This window comes from Triturus cristatus, chromosome 1_2, assembly GCF_964204655.1.
Source record: "Triturus cristatus chromosome 1_2, aTriCri1.1, whole genome shotgun sequence".
Taxonomy (NCBI): domain Eukaryota; kingdom Metazoa; phylum Chordata; class Amphibia; order Caudata; family Salamandridae; genus Triturus; species Triturus cristatus.
This window is the reverse complement of record NC_140580.1, coordinates 941473234-941494461: the sequence shown is the minus strand read 5'-3', so window position 1 is coordinate 941494461 and position 21228 is coordinate 941473234. Positions and strand designations below refer to the sequence as shown.

At 42.3% G+C, this 21228-nt stretch overlaps 1 protein-coding gene across 1 annotated transcript in view; it reads right to left on the bottom strand.

Moving 5' to 3' along the window:
• The window catches only part of CLCN6 (Cl-/H+ antiporter 6), a 206788-nt gene that overhangs the window by 108983 nt on the left and 76577 nt on the right, over positions 1-21228 (bottom strand). The window contains exons 3-7 of the mRNA XM_085609913.1: positions 13844-13909; positions 9511-9576; positions 9116-9182; positions 8572-8678; positions 4768-4894 (exon numbers count right to left, since the gene is read on the bottom strand). Coding sequence (XP_085466039.1) covers positions 4768-4894; positions 8572-8678; positions 9116-9182; positions 9511-9576; positions 13844-13909 — 433 coding nt within the window. The remainder of the gene's footprint in view (positions 1-4767; positions 4895-8571; positions 8679-9115; positions 9183-9510; positions 9577-13843; positions 13910-21228) is intronic.

Sequence of the window (21228 nt, the reverse complement as noted above, 5' to 3'; positions counted from 1 at the left end):
AGCCCTGATTAGAAAGATCACCAAATGTCAAAATAAATGTGTTAGAGAGAAAAACAAGGAAATAATAAGATAAGTGTGGCGAATAATAACCTCCTCTCCCAAACAAAAGTGCCAAACGTTCAAATAGAGAAAAACATATCTTATAATTGTATTCATATGGGAAGGCAGCCAAAGAAGGCTATATAGAAATAGTATTAATAGCAAGACCGCAATAAAGCAATGAGCAGAGAACGTATATGGAGTACTCTAGGGCAAACACCAATCGAAACATTCTAATAACAATAATATATCATGTCTCAAGAGTGAACTCGTCCTTCTAAAAATAATATTGTAAAATAATAATATAGTAAAAGCGGTGCAAGCAGAGACCAAAGCATTGTGTAATCTTATTTAATGCATCCCTGTAAAATCATTCTTACTACGATATAGGAATAAGATACATGTACAGCTCTCAGCAGAGATTAAAGCTCACTGCACATTTGTCTCAGATATAAAGAAATCAATAACTTTAGTCAGATATAACATACATTCTTCTGTACTTTTACATTCAAATTCTTTTAACTATTTGCAAATATTTAGTTTTGCGCACAACAGCCAGGCATTTTCTCAGTTACCCTTATATGTTGGTCATATTAAATACTGCATCTTCTGTAATTGTGTTTGGTGACATGGTATTAAGAAAAGTCAAATTGATTCGATAAGCATTGGAGATGGAGAAGAAATAATGTAAATAACTAAATTACTTCAAAATCAAAGCTTAAAAAACTTCAGAGTGCAATAGGAAGGGAAAAAAGACAGATCAACGGTAGATTCTGAACTTCAAAGGCAGCGATCTAAACCGACAAGGCATGATAGAGCACCAAAAAGGGTTTTACTATTCCAATCCAATTAAATCTATATTGCTACCATTTAGCTCAAGAAAATAGCATTTTGCCACATGAGCAACAAGGAAATCTGAAACCATCGCTAGATGCAACACTGAGATATTCCTTCACTACAAAAGGGAAAATTAGTCAAGTCTTTGCAAACAACTTGAATTATTCTGAAAATATGTACATACGGCTGCCTCGTCAAAAGGTGTGCTTTTTCAACTCTAAACTTTTGTTGAGAACATACTGCCTCTGCTTGGCATGAAAAAGCTGTGATGCCCTATCCAGTTTTTTTTTACTGACCTATGTTTTTACCCAAAGTAGACTTGACAATCTATGATCCCACAAAAGTGCTCCACATTTCAACACTGGTGACCTTACAACGATACTACTGCTGTTGAAAGGAGGTACACCTAGAGTTTACCACCAGATCGTGGGAAGTTGGCTTATGGCCCATCACATTAAAATGATAGGTTACATATGGAAGTGGCAGAAGCAGAACTCTAGTTTGGGGTACAAGTTATTTTATTCACACCGCTGAAGATGAACTGCCTACTGGCTCTTCTCTAGCATGATCTTTCAGGTACTGCATAACTGGGGTACCTTGCCTATTTTCTTGCGTGTAAATAAGCAAAAGTTTTCTAAAAAACCAAGAGAAACTCTGCAAGAAAGTGTAGCTTGCTTGAATTAATCAGAAAGAAAGACAAGGGATATGTGATGAGACCTTTATTAGATTTCAGTCTGACAGTATTCCATAGATTTAAAAAAAAATGTTTTTTTAAAAAGCCCACACAACAGTATATTTAAGTTGCACTCACTTCAGCCGAAGTGAGTGTAATTTATTTCGGAATCACAGTAATCATAAGTACCACAATTTACACTATGAACAATTTAAACGTGATTTGGTGAGCCCCAGTGAAGTGACCATAACCTAACGGTTGTGTAGAAGAATTTTTAAGTGAAAAAAGGTGGGAGATGGTTATTGGTAGTAACACAAAAGAGAAGCTCTTCATAGTTATAATACAGTGGGTTGTATTTTTGTTTTTCTTGGGCTCTCTCTTTGTAAAGTCGACGACGTTTGACAATCTCAAGATATGGGGTCTCTTCAGGACAGAAGTACTGGGGACATATATAGATGTGCCAAGCGTGGATGTCTTCAACCTACCCGAATTCCGCCCCCTGCCCCCACCACCATCCCCTACCTATTTTACTGGTCATCACCGTGAAGCAGGTGCCTGCTTTTGGCATCTATCTGTGGACCACGATGGTTAATTACCAAATTCTAAACCTGCCCCACTCCACCCTCAGAGAAACACAAAGATACATTAGGACTTTACCAAGACTCTGAAACATTACCAGGTGCTCCACCTGGACACAAGTGAACTGAACTGGACAGAGACACTTGGTACCCTGAAACTGCGAATTCTCTCCTAAACTGCATGATCTCCTCTCCTACCCAGACCAACATCTGTCACGAACTTTTTAGTGATTCTCCCAAATTATCCTGCTGGCCTCCCTTGAACTTAGAAACTTTTATATCCAATCTTGGCACCATCAGATCAGGCTCTCCCAATGACCCTCTACCGGCTTCCATAATGCAATTACTCGACCCCGTCCACCTCCAGGTGATCATGGACGCCCTTAATTGCTCCCTTACAACTTCTACCGTTCCTACCACCTGGAAACATTCCATGGTTGTTCCTTTGTTGAAAAAGCCTGACGCCGATTCTCAAGTTTTGTCTAATTTTCGCCCTATATCTCTGATTCCGATTTTTTCTAAGTTGCTGGAAAAACACATACATACGCATCTTGTCAAATTTGTGGAAACCAACAATCTTCTTCACTCATCTCAGTCTGGCTTCCGTGCTGGTTTCTCCACTGAAACCACACTTCTTGGAGTGTCAGAACGATTGCGCCACCTATTGGACTCTGGTGAGACAGTAGCGCTCATTATGTTAGATTTAAGCGCTGCGTTTGATACCATCTCTCACCCTATCCTAATTAACACTCTGGAATCCTTTGGTATCTGTGGTTCAGCTCTTGACTGGCTTTCCTCCTTTCTCATGGATCGCACTTTTCAAGTGTTTTCTGCCTCTGACAGTTCTAACACCTTCCCTTCACCATTTGGAGTCCCTCAGGGCTCCATTCTAAGTCCGCTGCTTTTTAATTTATACGTTAGGCCCCTGGCCGACATTGCTGTCAACAGTGGCCTAACTCTATTCACCTACGCTGACGACTCTCAAATTATTTTCTCACTTTCTAAATCAGATCCCTCCTCTTCTGTTTCTACTCTTCAGTCGGGTCTACGCCAAATTGCTGCCTGGATGAACAATAATTACTTAAAGCTTAATGCAAATAAAACGGAGGTACTTATCCTAGGCAAACAGAAAGATCTTTGGGGTGCACGTCACTGGCCTAATGAGCTGGGTCCTCTTCCCCGTCCAGTTGACCACGTTCGTAATCTAGGATTTTTCATCGATGACTCTCTGAGAATGCACCATCACGCCACTAAAGTGTCTGCCACCTGTTTTGCTATTCTAAAGTGGCTGCGCAAAATTATTTGGATGCTGCCTAAGGATACTCAGAAAACCGTCGTCCATACCCTTATTACATCCCGCTTGGACTACGGTAACGTTTTGTTTTTAGGTGCAAACAAGACAATATCCCGCAGGCTGCAACTTGTGCAAAACTCCGCTGCTCGACTTTTATGCGGAATTTCCAAACACGCTTCCATCTCCCCCCACCTCCATGCTTTGCACTGGCTCCGTATCGATAAGCGTGTTGAATTCAAAGCCCTTTCTTTTATGCACAAAATTAAGTGGGGCCGTGCACCCATCTACCTCCAGTCTCTTGTACGTCAGTATGCTCCAACTCGCACTCTCCGCTCCTCCTCCCTTGAGAAATTTGATGTGCCTCGGTTCAAACTCTCTAGAATGGGAGGTAAATCTTTCGCTGTTTTGGGTCCCTCTCTCTGGAACTCGATTCCTATTGCCTTGCGCAGAGAGCCATCCTACTCCCACTTTCGCTGTGCCCTCAAAACCTGGCTTTTTACTCATTAAATCTTCTCCTTTCAGCATTGTCGTCCAGGCGCCGGGAAACCCTTTTTGGGTAGCTGTGCGCCATATAAGTTAAATAAATAAATAAATAAATAAATAAACTCTTGAGTTCACTTGGGTGGAACTTCTGTTGTTTCATATTGGGGCCAGGGATTTTACCGTTTTTAAACTGGAAACTCACAAAGTTGGGCTTCAGCCCAATGAGTTACATTGTGTTAAACTGAAGCCAAAGAATATTGAAGTAAGATTAGACACAAATAGGAAGGGACAACTGTGGGAGGAGGAAGAAGATCAGTGAGGCGGAGGGGGTGGAGAGTGACCATGCAAAAGGCTGGAAAGGAGATCAGTAATAGATGGTGACATCTGACAAAAGGAAGGAAGGAGATGTGACATGAATGGGCTTGCAAAAAATGAGGGAAAGCAGTCATGAAAGTAGACAGGAAAGCTTGATCTGCTAAGTCAGTGAATTTACAGGTGTTGCCCCTCAATCAACAGTAAACTTCTGAGCATTAAACAAGCGACACAGACAAAAATGAATTTTTGCAATAGGCTTTCGTGAGAAATTGAATGACTTAAATAATCCTTTATGAAATAAAATATTAACGTTAAATGATAAATTAATATACAAACTCTCCCTAGCAAATGCGCATTCTGAAAATGCATTGAGACAGCATAAATCTTTGCATCCTACTCTACATAAACAGCACTTTACCCTATAAATGAGCTTCTTTCATCTTGGGTCCTCCTGCTTTGGGACTTTCCATCTCTCCTCACTTTGCTCTGGCTCCAAACCCCTTGAACGCCACATACACACAGCATGACACCCTTAATGTTGAGCTCACCTCCTGCCACACTGAAGAGGACACCCAAGGCTTTACACACTAGTGTCCGCAAACGAACAACTCCTGGAACCTTCACCCCATTTAGGTAGCATTTTATCTCAGGGATTCCGGAGCCGGCTGCCACTGGCTGAAGGGAAGCATTTAAAAAAAAAAATGTATAAAAACTTCTGCAAATAACAATTATTCAAAAAATTAATTGTTCTTGACCCCGACACATAGTTTGCATGCAGATGCCGTAGAATATTGGGCTAAAGTATGACAAAGAATAAACAGGAGGTAAAGAGAACAACAGAAGGGATAAAATAGGCACAATTAAAAATGAATAAAAGAACAAAGGGAGAAAGCAGATATTACAAGAGATATCATCAAGCTTGGGTAGGCTTTTTTTATTTTTCTATTATGACTTTCAGTCGATGTCTAAAAATACATTTTAAAAAACACAGAATTACAGTCAATGAGCAGCCTTGTCAAATTTTCAAATGCATTTATTGAACTACAGCAATTCTTAAATTCAAATAATAAAATATGTAGTGTACCCAAAGTTTTTCCTATTGGTCAAGTAAATTCATTCTTTTGAAATCTACTCCTTCTTTAATTCTGATCTTCTTTAGGTTATTATTCCACATATCATAGTTGGCAGAGTCCTTGGTTTCTGAGGGCTCACTAAAACAGCTCCAAGATAGCAATCAAAAAGGGTTCTTTGTTATTCTCAATAATACCCGCTTTACTGAACCAACACATAAATATCAATGATTCAGCTGGAATACTCAATACCTTTTAGAATACTATTGAGAGCTGTAAACCTAGGGCACCAAAATAATGTTGTAGTTGTGAGAAAATGGGTCCTGTTGCAGTACCCCCCCACCCCCCTCCCCACACACACACACATACGTTTTGACTGGCTTTTGACGCAACTTTGACTGTACAGTACCGGGTCCCTGCTGTCCAGGTTCTCAGTAACAGTATTCTTTCCCTAAAATTGATCCACAGTTGGCCCTTCAGTTCCCCTGTAAATCCCTAGTAAAAGGTGCATGAGTACCTAGGGCATTGGGACTGAGGCCGACATGGCAACTAGCACTGCCCAATATATAGGTAAGTTACCCCTCTGGCAGACTTTACCAGCCGTAAGCCAGGGTGCCCTATATAACATGTGTGGGCATATCTGCATGAACAGATATTCCCCTACAGTATTAGGGTATATTCCTTAGTATTTTAGGTGCCAGGGAAGCCATAGAGAGGAAATGGGCTTTGAACTTGACACCTTGAGTTCCCCTGCACCATGATCGTTTGACTGAAACCAGGAGTGTTTGGTACCAAACAACTCCTTGTGATAGATCCACACTGATGCCAGTGTGAGATTCATTAAAGCATGTACTCAGAGGGCATCTCAGAGGTGCCCTTGAAAACCTACAGACACTGGTGTGGTCATTGACTGACGTTAGACAGCCTGCCACACACAGACATGTTTCTAGACTCCTGGGTGGAGAGCCTCGGCTCTCTGGGACCAGAAACAATGCACATCCTTCGCATAGGTGTCACACCTCCTCCAGGATGGGCCCAGTGCTCATAGGGGAAGCTTCAAAGGCATGCCGCCTTTTTAATGTGAGTCCCAGCCTCTGCTGCTAGCAGCAGATGGTATCCCCCAGTTTACACCCCACTTTGGGCAGGAACAAACAGTGGGAAAACTTACAGTAGGAGGTGTGCCCACCTTTGCCAACTCCACCCCTCAAGTGGAGGAGGTGAAGATAAGCACACTTTTCAGCACCATCCATCTTGAAGATGAGGGGACTCCGCCAATCAGGGCTAAGACTATGCCCCTTCCCACAGGAGGGCGGCAAAATAGAGGGCGTAGTCACACCAGCTGCAGTACCCATTGGTCCTACTTGTTACTCCCTTAAGACGCCCCCTAAATCTAGCCTTTAGGAGGCTCCCTAAGACTAGTTACCAGCAATCCAAGACGAAAGACGAAGAAGACGGCGTGCAGCAAAGCCTGAAGATTACTACTGACTTAGCCCCAGCCCTACCGGCCTGTCTCCAGCTTCAAAGTCCCTGCGAGAAGACCACGCCTGTACTGCTGCCAACATCTTCCAGAAACCTGAGGAAGACGGCCTGTACTTTGACAAAGACCAGAACTATCAAAGACAGCTGTTCTGTCGCCAAGAATCCAACACCAAGGACCCTGGTGCCAGCAGGAACCGCGTGTCCTGACCACCCTGCCCTGATGCCTAGGGCCCCAGCCGAGGTGGCCCACCGACCCACAACAGGTTCCCCAACACTCCTGACCTCAAGTCCAGTGTTGGCTGATCCCTCCTAGACTCCACGACGATGCTGCAGCCTGAATCGAGAGGCTCCCTGTGACGCAACCGGTTCCAGTACAAAGTCTCTGACGTCTAAAGGCACCTCTGCACACAAAGCCACTGAGCCTTTGTGAGCTGAATCAAAAGGTGCCCCTACGACCCCCTACATCTCTTCTTACCTCTGCTATCGCTGGTCTCCCTCCTACAACCTTGGGTGAAACGCATGCAGCCTGTTTGTCCGAAGCAAGTTCTCCATTGAAAAGCATTGGGTGCCCGATGCTGAATTTGCACCCAGCACCTGGCTTCCCCTGTGCTGCTGGTAGTTTATGTATGGTGCTGCTTTGTGGCCCACTCTGTGCCTGTTCTTACCCCTAAAGTTTGGCCCCTGCAACCGATTTACCTAGCTGCAAGCAGTGTGGCTCCAACCACCCCCAGTGTCCATTGAAACGCATTGGGCCGAACTCTGATTTTGACCTCTGCACCCAGTCGCCCCTGTGGCGCTGGTAGTGCAGTTTTGGTACTCACCTGACCCTTGCCCCTTCCTGACATTTGGTCTCGAAGACTGGTACTGTAAGTTGGATACTTACCAGTATAACCGCATTATTGTTTTCCTCCATAGGATAACATTGAACTATCTTTTGACTTTTGAAACTGAAAGGTATTGTTATTTAAAAACTAACATACCTTATTGCGAAGCTTATGTCTATAAAATTGGTGTGGATCTCATTTTTGAGTCGTGTGTCAGTTATTGGGCATTTGTATGCAATAAATGTCTTACACTCCTATGTGCTAGGCCTATGGCTGCTCGACCACACTACCACTAATAAAGCATCTTATGCTTGCATTGAGCCCTGTACACTTTTGGGGAATCTCTGGACTCTGCACATGGTATACCCACCTAGTGGCATACCATTTACAGGGCTAGCTTCCTACAGAAGTGGTCAACAATTAAAAAACATGTGATCTCATGTGCCTATGCCATTACTTCTTGGATATGGTTTAGAAATACTCCAGTTATAATGGAGTAGGATTTCCCATGTATAACAGAGGAACCACTGTTCATGTAGCTGCATTCTGTTAAAATGTGGTCTTCTTAAATCTATGTGATTGTAGCATCTACTATATTTCTATGTTCAGCTCGCCATTATAGTTTACTTTCCACCAGTCCAATAATGCATCTACCATTGCTTCTTGTTTATGATTGGTACCAGAATGGTATGCTACCCATTCTCAAACCCCTATGACTCGCTTAATTTTTGTCTTTCAAGGTGTATTACAAACATCAGTTAGACCGCATTTCGCAGTTATGCAGCGGTGGCTATTTACAGTAAATGCAATAGTGGCACACCAACTAGATTATAGACAAAACAAACTGAAACTTTGTAATTCGACAATAATATACTCCATATTAATGAGGAAAATCCATCCACGAACAGCAATTAGTTTATCTACATCGTATTAAAAGCCATCAGCGTGTGTGTCCAACATAAAAAGAAACCACTGTCACCTGGATCAGGACAAACAGGCTGGCAAAGAAGACAAAGGTTAAGTTGAAACCCAGCAACTCCAGAAGAGACAAGGCCAGACATCCCTTCTCACTACATTCCTCCACCGCTGCAGGACACAGTCAAAGAAATGAATTTTCAAGTCTGTAGTAAGAGTATTAACATGCCTGCATCTCTGATAGATGATCAACATTGACTATTATGGCAGCACTGCTCTGAAAACATCTGGTCCCTCATCCCTTATGCTCAAATATCTATGCTTTTGCAACAGTCATGGCTCTTGCCCCACCTTCCTCGCCCATAAACACATTGCTCTTCATCTTTTACAAAGACTGCTCCTTTCTCTATCTGTTCCAGTTTAAAAATGAGTATTCAGACGGACCCTCTGCTTCCCACCACCAATTGCATATTAAGTTCTCATTCCCATTGTACTTGAACATTTTACAGCTCATCCAACCCACAGTCCCACTGCATTTATCAACATCGCCTCCTCCTCTTCACCATATGTTTGAAAAGTGTCTTAATTATTACATCAAAAAAGGATACAGCTCTGAACCAGCCTAAATTTTAGCCCAGAAAAGAGTCGCACAAAGAAATCCACAAACAACCCAACCTGCAGAAGCAAAAATACATGGGTTAACATGAAGCAAGATCAGTGAAACAAGATTACAATAAAAAGTACAACAGAAAATGCCATAAATTAAATACAATTTAGAACATCACTCAATTATGGTGCATCTGCATTTGTTCATGGTTGTCCCCACACTTTGGAAACAGGGGAAATTACCATTAACAAACTGCCACGAAGCATGGGAACTTTAGATAATTAGGGACGGTTATAAACTGACATGCACCCAATAATTTCACTTTCATTGTCTGGCCCAGATCATAGCCATCCCACTGTCCCTCAGGAAAAAACAAACCACGTGGAAATCACATACCAATCCAGTGCACACTCCAATACCAAAAACCATGATCCATTTGATGGCTTCGTACTTCCGAGCTTTCTGTAGAGGAAGAACACAAGACCGTGGGAAAACAATCAATGAAACTGTAGGAAAAAAAGATTTCATTGTAAAAAGGTACATGTGAAAAAGCTAATCTGGGAGCATTGGAAGAACGGAACGACTATTAATACTCCCTACAGAGATAAGACTGGAAGGGCAGTACACCCATATTACCAACAAGCCATGGAACAATAGCCGCTCTTAATATTGGTAATCCTGGGTGGACAGTACCTCTCCGGCTACTACACTGTGGTGACCCCACCAGAAGGACGTCACCTTCCTTGAAATTGCCTGCAGTGACAGCAAAAGAAGGATAGTCAGCATGTGCTTTAATACTGCCTAGAGTAACAGTACTCAAAACAGTATCACGTCTCTTAATACTTTCTATAGTGACCAACATATATGGATCACACCGGTCTTAATACTACTGCTGGTGAAAGCACCGGAGGTACAGTGTCTCATTAACATTGCCCAGGAGTGACAGATATAGAATAACACAAGTTCAATTAATATGTCAATCACTGGCAGCACTGGGAGACCAGCTCCTCCTTCTTAATGCTGCCCACAAAGGCAGGACTGGAACGGAAGGTCCTACATTTATGTGATGGAGCAAGGTTTTGCATAAAAAGAAACTTGCTCGTATGCGATCCTCTCGAATAACATGTAACATTATAATCAACCTGTCTGTAAGTACTAACAGTGCACCACATTCTACATATTGTATCTAGGGGACGCTTTACTATGTGCTTTAATAATGAATAACCCGAGTGTCCTAAAATGGCCGCCAAAACCGAGGGAACTCTTCTGTGCATGCGTCTACTACATCTACGTAGTATGACATTCTGTCGCTTGGAGGGAAATCTTTGCAGCTGCGCAATAGCTTTTAATATGGCCGCTTAAAAGTAACGCACTAACACACATGCTGTGCTGAAACTAACCTATGCAAGTTCTACTAAGCTATTAATGCAAAAGATTTATTAAGTAAATGGGGTTAGAGTAGAAGCAAGTGGTATACAGTGAATTCATTTAAGTTTGTATTCTAACGTGTTCTTCTTTGACTTTATTAATAGTTCATATTTGGGCCTTGGAGGGTGACCGCGCCTCTGTTTCCTCGTGGCTTCTACGCATGTGCAACGTCTTCTTGTTCTGAACAAGTGAAGTAAATTGACTGACTGTCAAACCCTAAGCCCAGCAAGTACATGGGAAACCTAACTCTTGACCCTACGAGAGGAAGAGGATGCAACATTGTAATATAGACTTATCGATCCACATATGAAATGCTTGTGGGAATAAAGCTTGTGGGTATTAAAATTAAGGGGCGGAGAACTAGTAAATAGACTAAAGAAAAATATTGCACTTTGTATGGTGTGATGTCCTCACCCCACTGCTTGACCCAATCAAATTGCGGGTGAACATGGAATTGAAACATTTGGCGGTGGATCATACATTTGAATTGGTATAACAGAGGTAAGTTAGACACACTTGATGCTGATGCTATGCTGAGATGCTGCCCGATTTTGCTGCAATCTGACTGAACAATCCAACACTAGGGAAATTCGCAGAAGAACCGAGGAGGCACATCTAGGAAGGGGTCCGGACGAGCCAGAGAGAATAGCACCAGAGAGGGGTGTAACGCTGGCGTTGCACTAGAAGAGGTCACCTTCCCTGTCCTGAACCTGTCCTGAATCCTTGACTCTCTGATGTCGGGGTCCTCATACCATACTAGGTAAATATAACTGTAGGGTAAATGCTCTGTACTTGCTCTCTATTCTTTCTCTCCTCAGGTACTGTCATTGAAAGAATGTAATTGATGAAACGGATTATAAGCTAACTGTACTATTTTTCCTGATGGAGAATTTTGGCATATCCATGTGTATTCTGATTTCCTGCACAAAATTATTAATTCAGATAAACTTTTAAAACTTCTTCTGAGTCTATGGTTCTTTAAATTGAAGTTAAATGCATTATTGTATTCCCGCCCTATTCTAATCTACTACTAGATCTTTCAAATTGTTCCTTTACTTAGGAGACAGGAATGGTAAGAATACTGGTGTAAAGGTTTCCTAGGGTAAAACAAAATTGATGACTAGTGGATATTTGCCAGCTCATTGCGTGTATGAATGTATATGGGCCCAAATGAGTGTTGTGTGTATGATTGTGTAGACCTGGTAAACTCCGCTGCATCACATGTTCACAGCACTGGGAGAGAACGTGCCTATGTAATACTACCTACAACTACAACAGCCCTGGAAGAGAAGGTCCTATCTTAATACGACCTGTTTTGGCAGAATTAAAAGCTCAGCATTCTGATGAGACAAAATACTTAAATGCTTGCAAAAGGTAAATATTCTGAGAAAAGAATTGTTAACTGTAGAGCATTCTGAAAGTAGAAAGACTATAAGAGTAATTACACGAGTAGAGATAAAGCAGGACAATACAAAACTACCAGACCACAGATTTAATAACTTGCTGAAGTTAGTCAATCTATGAACTCTGAACTCCACTGGCACTGGGGGTGGAAACCTAAAGCCGTGAAATGCCACTGCTGACCCACAGTGGTGATATCAAGTTAATGAATAAGCATTAGCTCTTTAGCTTTGCACATCATCGTTCTGGGATATACGTCTGAGGAACAGTTGTGTAGCTGTGTATAATCAATGTTAAATGACAGCTAAACAAAGTGAGGGTAGACTTGTTTAATGTTTTCTGACACAAAACGGCAGTAAACTTTGTGTCTGAATTCATTTCTTAATGTACAGTTATTATTTTAAAGATGTATGTTTGAGCCTGCAGTTGTTTGCTTGGGGGTCAAAAAAGCTCTATTGGAAATTAGTTTGCCTGGCGCACAAGGACACATTTAGAGCTTAACCACTTGTTGAAAGGAGCAAGTCGAGAGTGTGAGAGGTAGTGGAATATCACTGAAGTCTGTAAATTTGTGACTGATAACCATGTTCAGGCAATCAGCAAAAAAAGGGATACTTTCGAATCTCTGAAGTCTTCAAAGAGAGCAGACACATCCTGTTGGAATAAGTGAAGCCTGTGTACATAGGTATTAATGGAAAATGCAACTACAATAACAGATTTACAGGGCACCCAACATACGATTGCAGGGTTATGCCTTCAGTACTCTTTGTAAAGACTGGATGCTCCAGATTGAGAGGAGGAAATTGGGTGTACAGCAGAAAACCTCTGGTGTAACTGAGAGGTGGTTATACAACTGCCATCTCTTTAGTCACTGCTTAGAAAGGACCTTGAGTTTGCTGTTGTATTATAAATCGAAGCCTAACAGCACAACTGCACTGGCGACTCTATGGTTTCTGAATATGAAAAAAGTTGAGAAATAAAGAACAGATGGTGATGGAGAATGATATTAAGAGTCACTGTATAAAACAGTAAGGATGTAGGATTATCTGAATTTCAGAATGGTGATTTGGACCTTAGCCCCCCTGAACAACTGAGGTAATTCATGCAGGTAGACTAGATAATCTTTGAGTGATGTCTGAAATGTATTGCCTATGCATGGATGAGACCATCCTGTGCGATGATGGCGCTTTTGTTCTTGTACTTCTAGCCCCACTCACATCTTGCTGGGTGAGGTCCAGTGATGGAAAGTACTGTGAACTCAGAAAATGCATATGTATACAATGCAGCTTCTTTATGTTCTTTTGTCAATTTACCTGCATTACTGTTTATAGTCAAATCCTGAAAATCAGACTGCATCATGTGGCCAATTTTATTTTATATAACCAGCTTGCCAAGACCAGACCTATTGGCTTTGCCAATTATTTTTTCTCACTATCAAATGAACAAAGAGTTAATAAAAAAATAACGCAGAAGCTTAGTTTTTCTAGTAATAATGGTACAGCAAACTGACGCCGCAATCACATACTATCATTGGAATATGTATACCAGTTAAGTGTCCAGGCAGTCAGAGGGGCCAAAGTTAAAAGGCTTGGGTTCAAATTCTCATTGCAAATACTCTCATAGAATCATTGTTTCTCATAATCCATTTTTAAGTAGTAGAGCCCAATGTCTGCAGTAGATTGCCAGGTAGACCGATTAAGATAGTGAAGTAATATTTATGTTGAATAAAGCCCCCATTCGCTTTCCCTCTACTCCTATTTTTAGGCGTTAGTACAGCCTTTCAAAATTTTCCACCATCTTTGCGGGCCACAGCTGTCAAAACCGGTAACACAGATAAATCAAATTCTAGTGTGTATAATAAAAAGTGTGGAATATATTATAGGTGGTAAAGAAATTCTCCTACCTTTCGGTCCAGGCTTTCCAGAATCTCCAGGTACGGGTCATTGATACATCTGTCATAATCCAAACTCTGGCAAAGAAGAAGAAATCATGAACTCAAAAGACGAAAAGGTTGACCAAACAGGACAATGGAACATAAAAGAAAACTGATAAAGGCAGTTAGATAATTTGAAGGGGAGGCGTGAATTAATAGTCGATTCGTTCAACAGGAACAAATGAAACAAACATGACAATAAAAACAGAGAGGAATATGTGCAGAAGGTACCATTTAATAGGAGTGACACACAATTGGAACAAATTCACAAAACAGGGTGTTGTACAATCAAAAACAAAGCCCTCTAGGATCATTCCTACACAGAGTGCATATTAGACTTCTGGTTTAAAACCCACATATGTAAATCAGATCGAGTTGTGCCTTTGCACAAAAATTCTCCACTCACCCTATATTTCCTTGCTGGAAAACATCTTCCACTATACTCTCATTAAATGTAGTGATCAGGGAAAGTAGCTTATTCCGAAATGTCTAAGAAGTACATTAGCACACATTTAGAAGCCGGATAATTCCATGCAAGAGGTTATATTAATATCATACCCACTTTTGCATGTTCGCACATCCTGAAAAACATATTCCGCTCCAACTTAAGTTTACGAAGTATGCTATACTGGAAGATTTTCCCTGATCAAAAGTGCATTTTAAAATCTTAAAATTCGACAAATTCTGATTCTACTAATTTGGGTGTGCAATATATGATGATATTTTTTAATGCGTTTCTAAATACCACTTCAGATCCTAAAAGGTTAGAGAATCATGCAGGTGATATTGGCCTGGTCTGCTGAACTCATTCACCATTGGCATACGATGATGCAGATCTAGACCTTGACACAAGTTCTGCAAGCAAGTTTTGCAAGCATACAGGCCAGATTATAATTTTTAGGTTGAGCATTTGCGACCTCTTGTATATACTTTAGTATATGCACACATATTATATACCAGTTACATCAGGGTCGAAACAAACTACACCATTAATTTACAAAAAGATTATCATGATACATTACAGGGCTGGTATAATGACCAACTTTTGACGTGGTACGAACTACATTTTCTAAAAAACACCACACCATACCTACACTGTGTCTCTTACCTAAAGTTTACAAATGTATAACCAACCCTCTGGGATGAACAATTGAATCCTCTAAGAATAGCCTCTTTGAGAACATTTAGATTTGTATTGACCATTTTCTTTTCACATGTGCAGAGCCTTAATTCTTATGTGAGAGACACTAAAGACTTTCTACAAAAGATTCAGAATTTATTCTGGGGCAAAGACTGTTGGTTAGTTTGTTTAGATGTTGAAAATTTGTATAAAAGTATCAGACATTAGAATGGTTTGAAAGCATGTACATACTATCTACGTATTGGAAACGTCACAAGTTGGAATATACATGCATGCTATTGAAAATGATTGATCTATGTTTACAAGAAAATGTGTTTTTATTTGAGAAAACGCTATACAAACAGGCCCAGGGAACTGCGATAGGCACCTTTTCCACCCCCAGTTACACTAACTTAGTGATGGGCTGGTGGGAGGAACAGCTGATCTGGGACAGCGACCTGGGTGAATGGACTGAGAACGTCTTCTTTGTTTGGGATGGGGAAGAGAGGGACTTGAATGTGTTTGTACAAAAGTTGAATATTCATGATGTGAATCTAAAATTCACAATGCACCAGTAAGAAAACCATTGACTTCAAGACACGAGGGTAATTTAGTTTTACACTCAGCTAGTTGCCATCCCCCCAGCTTCCGATGGAGCATTCCATGCAGCGAATTCCTAAGAGGCAGGAAAAAGTTCAGACTTGAGCTACCTGAGGACCAGATCAGAAATGATCAAGAGATTTCGAGGGAGGGACTAGCCACTAAAGAAACTCAATATTGCCAAGAAGAAAGCAGACAGCATCCCTAGGGTACAGGCCTCGTTCCGTCCCCCAATCATTAAATAGAAGGAGAAAAGCAAAGGCATTCGCTTCATTGCCCAATACACCAACTAAGCTGGGAAGCTTAGAGGCATATTACAGAGAAGATGGGGGATTTTGACGCAGGATAATATCCTCAAAACTACAATAGAGAGAACACCTAGCATCACATACCAACGAAACATATCCCTCAGAGATATGCTGGTTCAAAGCCATTTGAGACCTGAAAACACCAATTGGCTATGACACAAGAAAGGTCTTAAACGTTGTGGGACATGCAAAGCATGCAGGTAAAGCAAATATACAAGAGGTGAAACATGAGAGAGTCAATACAAATGTGCGGATTCCAGAACTGATAATGTGCAAACCAGATTTTGTGGTATATGTTACCATTTGCTCATGTGGCAAATAGTAGATCGGATCTACCACCTTTCTGGTCCAGAAAAGAACTGTAGAATATTGGAGGGCCATCACCAACAATGACCTCAGCGACAGTTCAGCGTGGCCTTTTAGGGAATCACATCAGAATGATTATACCAAGTTTTTTTTGGGCCTTGACACTGTTCTCAAACACCTCAGAGGGGGCAACAGAGTTGCGGCCTCAATGTAGACTCAAGTCTAGATTTTTTCTGCAAGCAGAGTGATCTTCTTGGGCTACTATAGCCAAAATCAACCCCGGTCTGGTACTTTACCTTCATGTCTAAGTTTTGTTGACTATCCACTACTGTGATTATCATCACTTTTTTTTATCCCACTCCAGAACCATACCAACGGAAAACTTGGCAACCATACCTGGTCTGCAATCAAGGACGATCTCTCCGATCCGTCTCTTGTACAGATTTACCTTAATTTTGGGGTTCACCGCTGTTTAAACAGTCACTGCTACTCAATCCGCATGGTGTCCGACATGCTGGTAGTTAACCTGCCCACAAGGAATATCACGGTACCACAGGAGGCATTGTGTGAACTGGAGTCCCGGTCCAAAACACACAGGGGAAGTATTACACAGGGCCAATTTTTACCAGCATTTTCTCTTCATGTGTAGCCCCTTTCTGTGATTTGAATTTTTTCATTTATGAAAATGCAATTTTACTCATGAGTTATTGTTTATATATGTTTCCTGTATTCTTACAAATGCCCGTGAAAATGTAAGATGAATCTTTTCTTTATGTCTGTGTCTGCCAAGATGACCGCGTCACACTGGCGTAGCATTTATATGGTTGAAATAAATTGTTGTGGTCATGTGACTAAGACTCTGAAGAGTCAAAGCGCTTTATTGTTTGCCTTCTGACATTAAACTATCGTATTTACCTGCAACAATTATGGGGTGGCTGTCTCTTTTCCCCGGACCTGAGGGAATTGATAAGTACCAAAGCCCAGATCAAAGAACAGTAGTACATTTATTTCCAATATAAAAAAGGCAGAATGCTCGCATTACTTTCCCTTGCGCGTTTCGGCACCACATTGAGCCTTGATCACAGGTGAGGCAGCTTGCCTGTAAGGCAATCATGTGCCTATTTATTAAAACCAAGCTACCACATGACTCCCATAATTGTAAAGCTTAAATGTCCCAGAATGCACTATTGATGTAGAGTATTCATTTCCATCTGCAATGTATATTCCAAATAAAGCATAATTGAGTCAAAAACATTGCAACGGTGTATCTGAGATCTTTGCCCTTTACTGCACTGCTGTTCTTGGAATTGAGCTTCGGTACTTCTGTTTGTGTTACTAATTGACAGGCTGCTCTGTGCCTGTTTATTTCTTTCTGGGCCTAAACCCGCACACTGCTTTCCTTTGTCTTTTTCAGTTTCCTTTAAAAATCCTTGCTTGCTAGATGTACATCCTTCCTCTTGTCCCTACTTTTTGTCTTTCGTTTCCTCCCACTTGCAGCATTGACCTAGTACCGTATCCTTACACTTTTGGGGGACTATTTTATTTCTTTTTTCCTGCTCATCAAAGGACCTCCTCTTAACGAAGGTCTGCAAGTTCTGCTTATTACCAACTTCCAAACTACTCGTTTTGCCTTAGCAGCACTGCCCAATAACCAAAAGGATCATCTGCTGATCCAAGTGTGCCTGGCCATTTTCATACTCCAATCGAGCACTCACTCCTCTGTTCCTCAGGGGCACAAGCAGGAACATCCTTGCGGGCTCCCAAGTTCTTTACGGCTGCCCTCGGCCCACGCAGGGGCCAAACCTAAAAGGGCAGCCCTTTAGTGCCATTTGGGCACTAACCCATCCCCTCTAATGCCGGAACTCAGGGAGGAGGCCCCCTTGCCTTAGGCGCGCTAGGCGTGTCACTTCCGGCGCGCCGAGGAGGTGAGGAGGGTATTTATGCCTCCTCCAACCATCCTGGTGTCCTCTGTTGCGCCGGGCACGCCGTCTCCCACCCTACCGCTTACCCGGCGTGGTGAGGCAGGCAAGGTACATGGAATGTTGTAATGTTTTCTTTTCTGTTGCAGGCGGAGTAACAGGGCGATCTGGAAGAAGATGGGTACAGAAGGGTACCTCTGCAGGAGTTCAATTGGGGTGCCAGAGCCAAATCCCAGGCGCCTCATGGCAGGTTCCTGGAAAACCACGTTGGCGCCCCGTTAGTCCTTCGGGCGGTTGTGGAACAACCGGGGGCTTGCCTTGCTACGCTCCGCCCTGAAAGGGACATGACTAATAAGGGACCAATGTGCCACGTGATCTGGAAAGAGGATCACCCCATAAGGTGTAGCACCGATTGGGTTCTCCACAGTGTTTGGCTCATCAGGCGGGCAGTGCAGCATAGGTTGGTTACAGCTGCCTGCCCTTGGATCGCCCGCAAGATAACCCACCATATTGCATACTTTTGTATGGAATAAAACTGCAGCAATATTTTTCCAAACAAAAGTTGTGTTGTATATTAATTTATTCATCATGTATGCTCTGTTGTGTGGGTGGGGTGTGTTGCCAATAATGGCACTATGTGCACTCTCCAGTGTCCCCGGGGCCAAAGCAGGCATCCATATCCGTGTGTCTTTGTGGTGCAGAGGGATTCCCCGAGACCGGAGAACATGTCTATGTGAACAGATTAATTTGACATGCTTAAAAGCGCAGCATTCTTTAATGGTGCCCAAGCACTTGTTCCTTTTGTGTTTGCGCACTATTTTTAGGTCGAGCCTAGGTGGCGCCCCTTTCATTATTTCTGCACAGCATGGTGGCTTCTGCAGGCCCCGTACCCTGTTGTAACAGTAAGTATGCTGATTTTTGTGCAGGTCAATCTCGAGCCGGTCTAGCATGTTTAAGGCTTTCATTGCGAACGGTTTGTTTTGATGTGCTATAGCTCACGCTTTTATTTCGTGTTCAGTAAACTTGTGCTTTTAAATATGCAAGAGCTTTGCTGGCATTGCTTCAGCATCAGTTAAGTCAGTTCCTGCTGACTGGCCGAGGCGCAGGGTATGCTGGTTGTGGGCTCCGTGCTTTTGGACTTGAATATACATATTTCTTCAGGAAATATAACTACCATTGAACTGGAGTCTCCTTTACACTGTGCAACATACTCTGATTCCGTTCTACCTTCTGGCCCACCAAAGCCCTCCCTACCCTGTCACACTGTTCTCCCAGTGTCACCCATTGCCACCTCCGTCTGCCAGGTCCTTTTATGTTGTGCCTTCACAATGCCAGCTGTTGGCTCCGTAAACAGTTCTGAGGGTCTGTAAGTGCACCTCCCATCACACCCTCTTCCATATGCGGACACCCTTCCTCATTCTCAGAAGGCAGCTGTGCTGCTATTTCTGAGAAGAGCAGTCCTTCCGGTGTGTTAATGTGCGGCTGCGTTTGAGTGGGAATCTCGGCACGCCATGCTTATGTGCCAGCCTTATGTTTGCTGGAAGAAGTCTCCGGGAGGTCATCGCTGTGCTTCATCCTTCCCAAGTAAACACAATGTTTACAGTGCATCCTGTGCAGCTTATCAGGCGGATATGTATTACATGTGTCCTCGCATAAAGTGCGGGCCCTTCATATTTCCCTGGTTATAAACATGGCCTAGTGTTGACTCCTCGCAGGTATGTGCTGGTATGTCAATGAGAACACCCAATTTTTGCCAATATGACACTGTGCCCCTCCCTTCAGTGCAGCTAATACTTCACAGGGATCCAGCGCCCTGCATATTCTTATCAATACGAGTTGTTGACTACAATGTCCATGGTGCTAATATTGGGCAGTGACATCTCTGCCATATCATTTACACAAATGATTTTAAACCATATTTGTGTCGATGTTACTTTCTAAAAGCTGTCAGTCTAACCAGTCCCTACATTAGAACCCATAACATATGATGCAGATACCCCGTGCATCTAGACAACCCTTACATGTGTAAAAAGACGTACAGGTTGGTTGCAAGGGAAATCCTACTTTCTAAACTGAGACAGCATAAACCCTCTTCCATCTGCAGCAATAATCCACGTCATCGCGCATTAATACGTGTGCTAAGATTAGACATCTGTGTTAATATCTGTACTGTGTCAGTACTGCATATTCACCCCTTTCTTTATACCCGATTCAAGATTTCAGTGAGTCTTTTTGTGTCTGTTCCAAGACTGCGCAAAGGCTCCTTTACTTTCTGTTCCAATATCTTATTGTTATCATCTTATTTGTGTTAGGATTGCACAGTTAACCCCCTAAGCAACGGTGCCACAGCTGCTTAGTGACCTCCCTTTGATTGTAGTGGCAGTCATTGAGTTGCCTCCGTAGTATCTGTGTGAACGTCATACGCAACGCACTTGGTATCGGTGAAAAAGAAGACTGTGCTCCTTTATTGTCGATTTCAAGATCATACATTGCCCCTTTGAATTTAGTCAATATGGCAAAATTGTTAAACAAGCATTCGCATAGCCAATAGGTCTCACCTTTGGGACCTTACAAGTGTTTAGCCAGAGCTATTGGCTTTGCAGAATGTTTTAAGGTATGGTGTTGTCCAGTGTGGCTGCTGTGCAGTATGTTGAAATGTATAATATAAAAGTGTTCTAAGCATTGTCGTTACCTTAAATGTAACCCAAAAGACATTATGTACAACTGAACGACCCAATTAAAAAACAGAATGAACATAAAAATGTCTTCTCGTTTTTTTGTCCTTGCAATGCTGACAACTTCTTCCTGCTTGTTCTAATGCTTGTTTGTTATAGTTTTTTTAATTTTTTTTTATTGGGGGGGGGAGGGAGGAGGAGGTTGGAAAATAGTGCCTGAATTAAAACACAAGCAGTAGATGGGCACTAGGGGAGAGTCAACAGATGCCAGATTCCGGGGGCAGACTGAGGTGGTGCTTAGTGATGCTGAGGTGGTACTGGGGTGGTGGTGTGCTGGTGCGGAGGTGATGCTCAGGTGATGCCGAGTGATACTGAGGTGGTGCTGAGTGATGCCAAGTTGGTGCTCAGTTATGCTGATAAGGAGGTG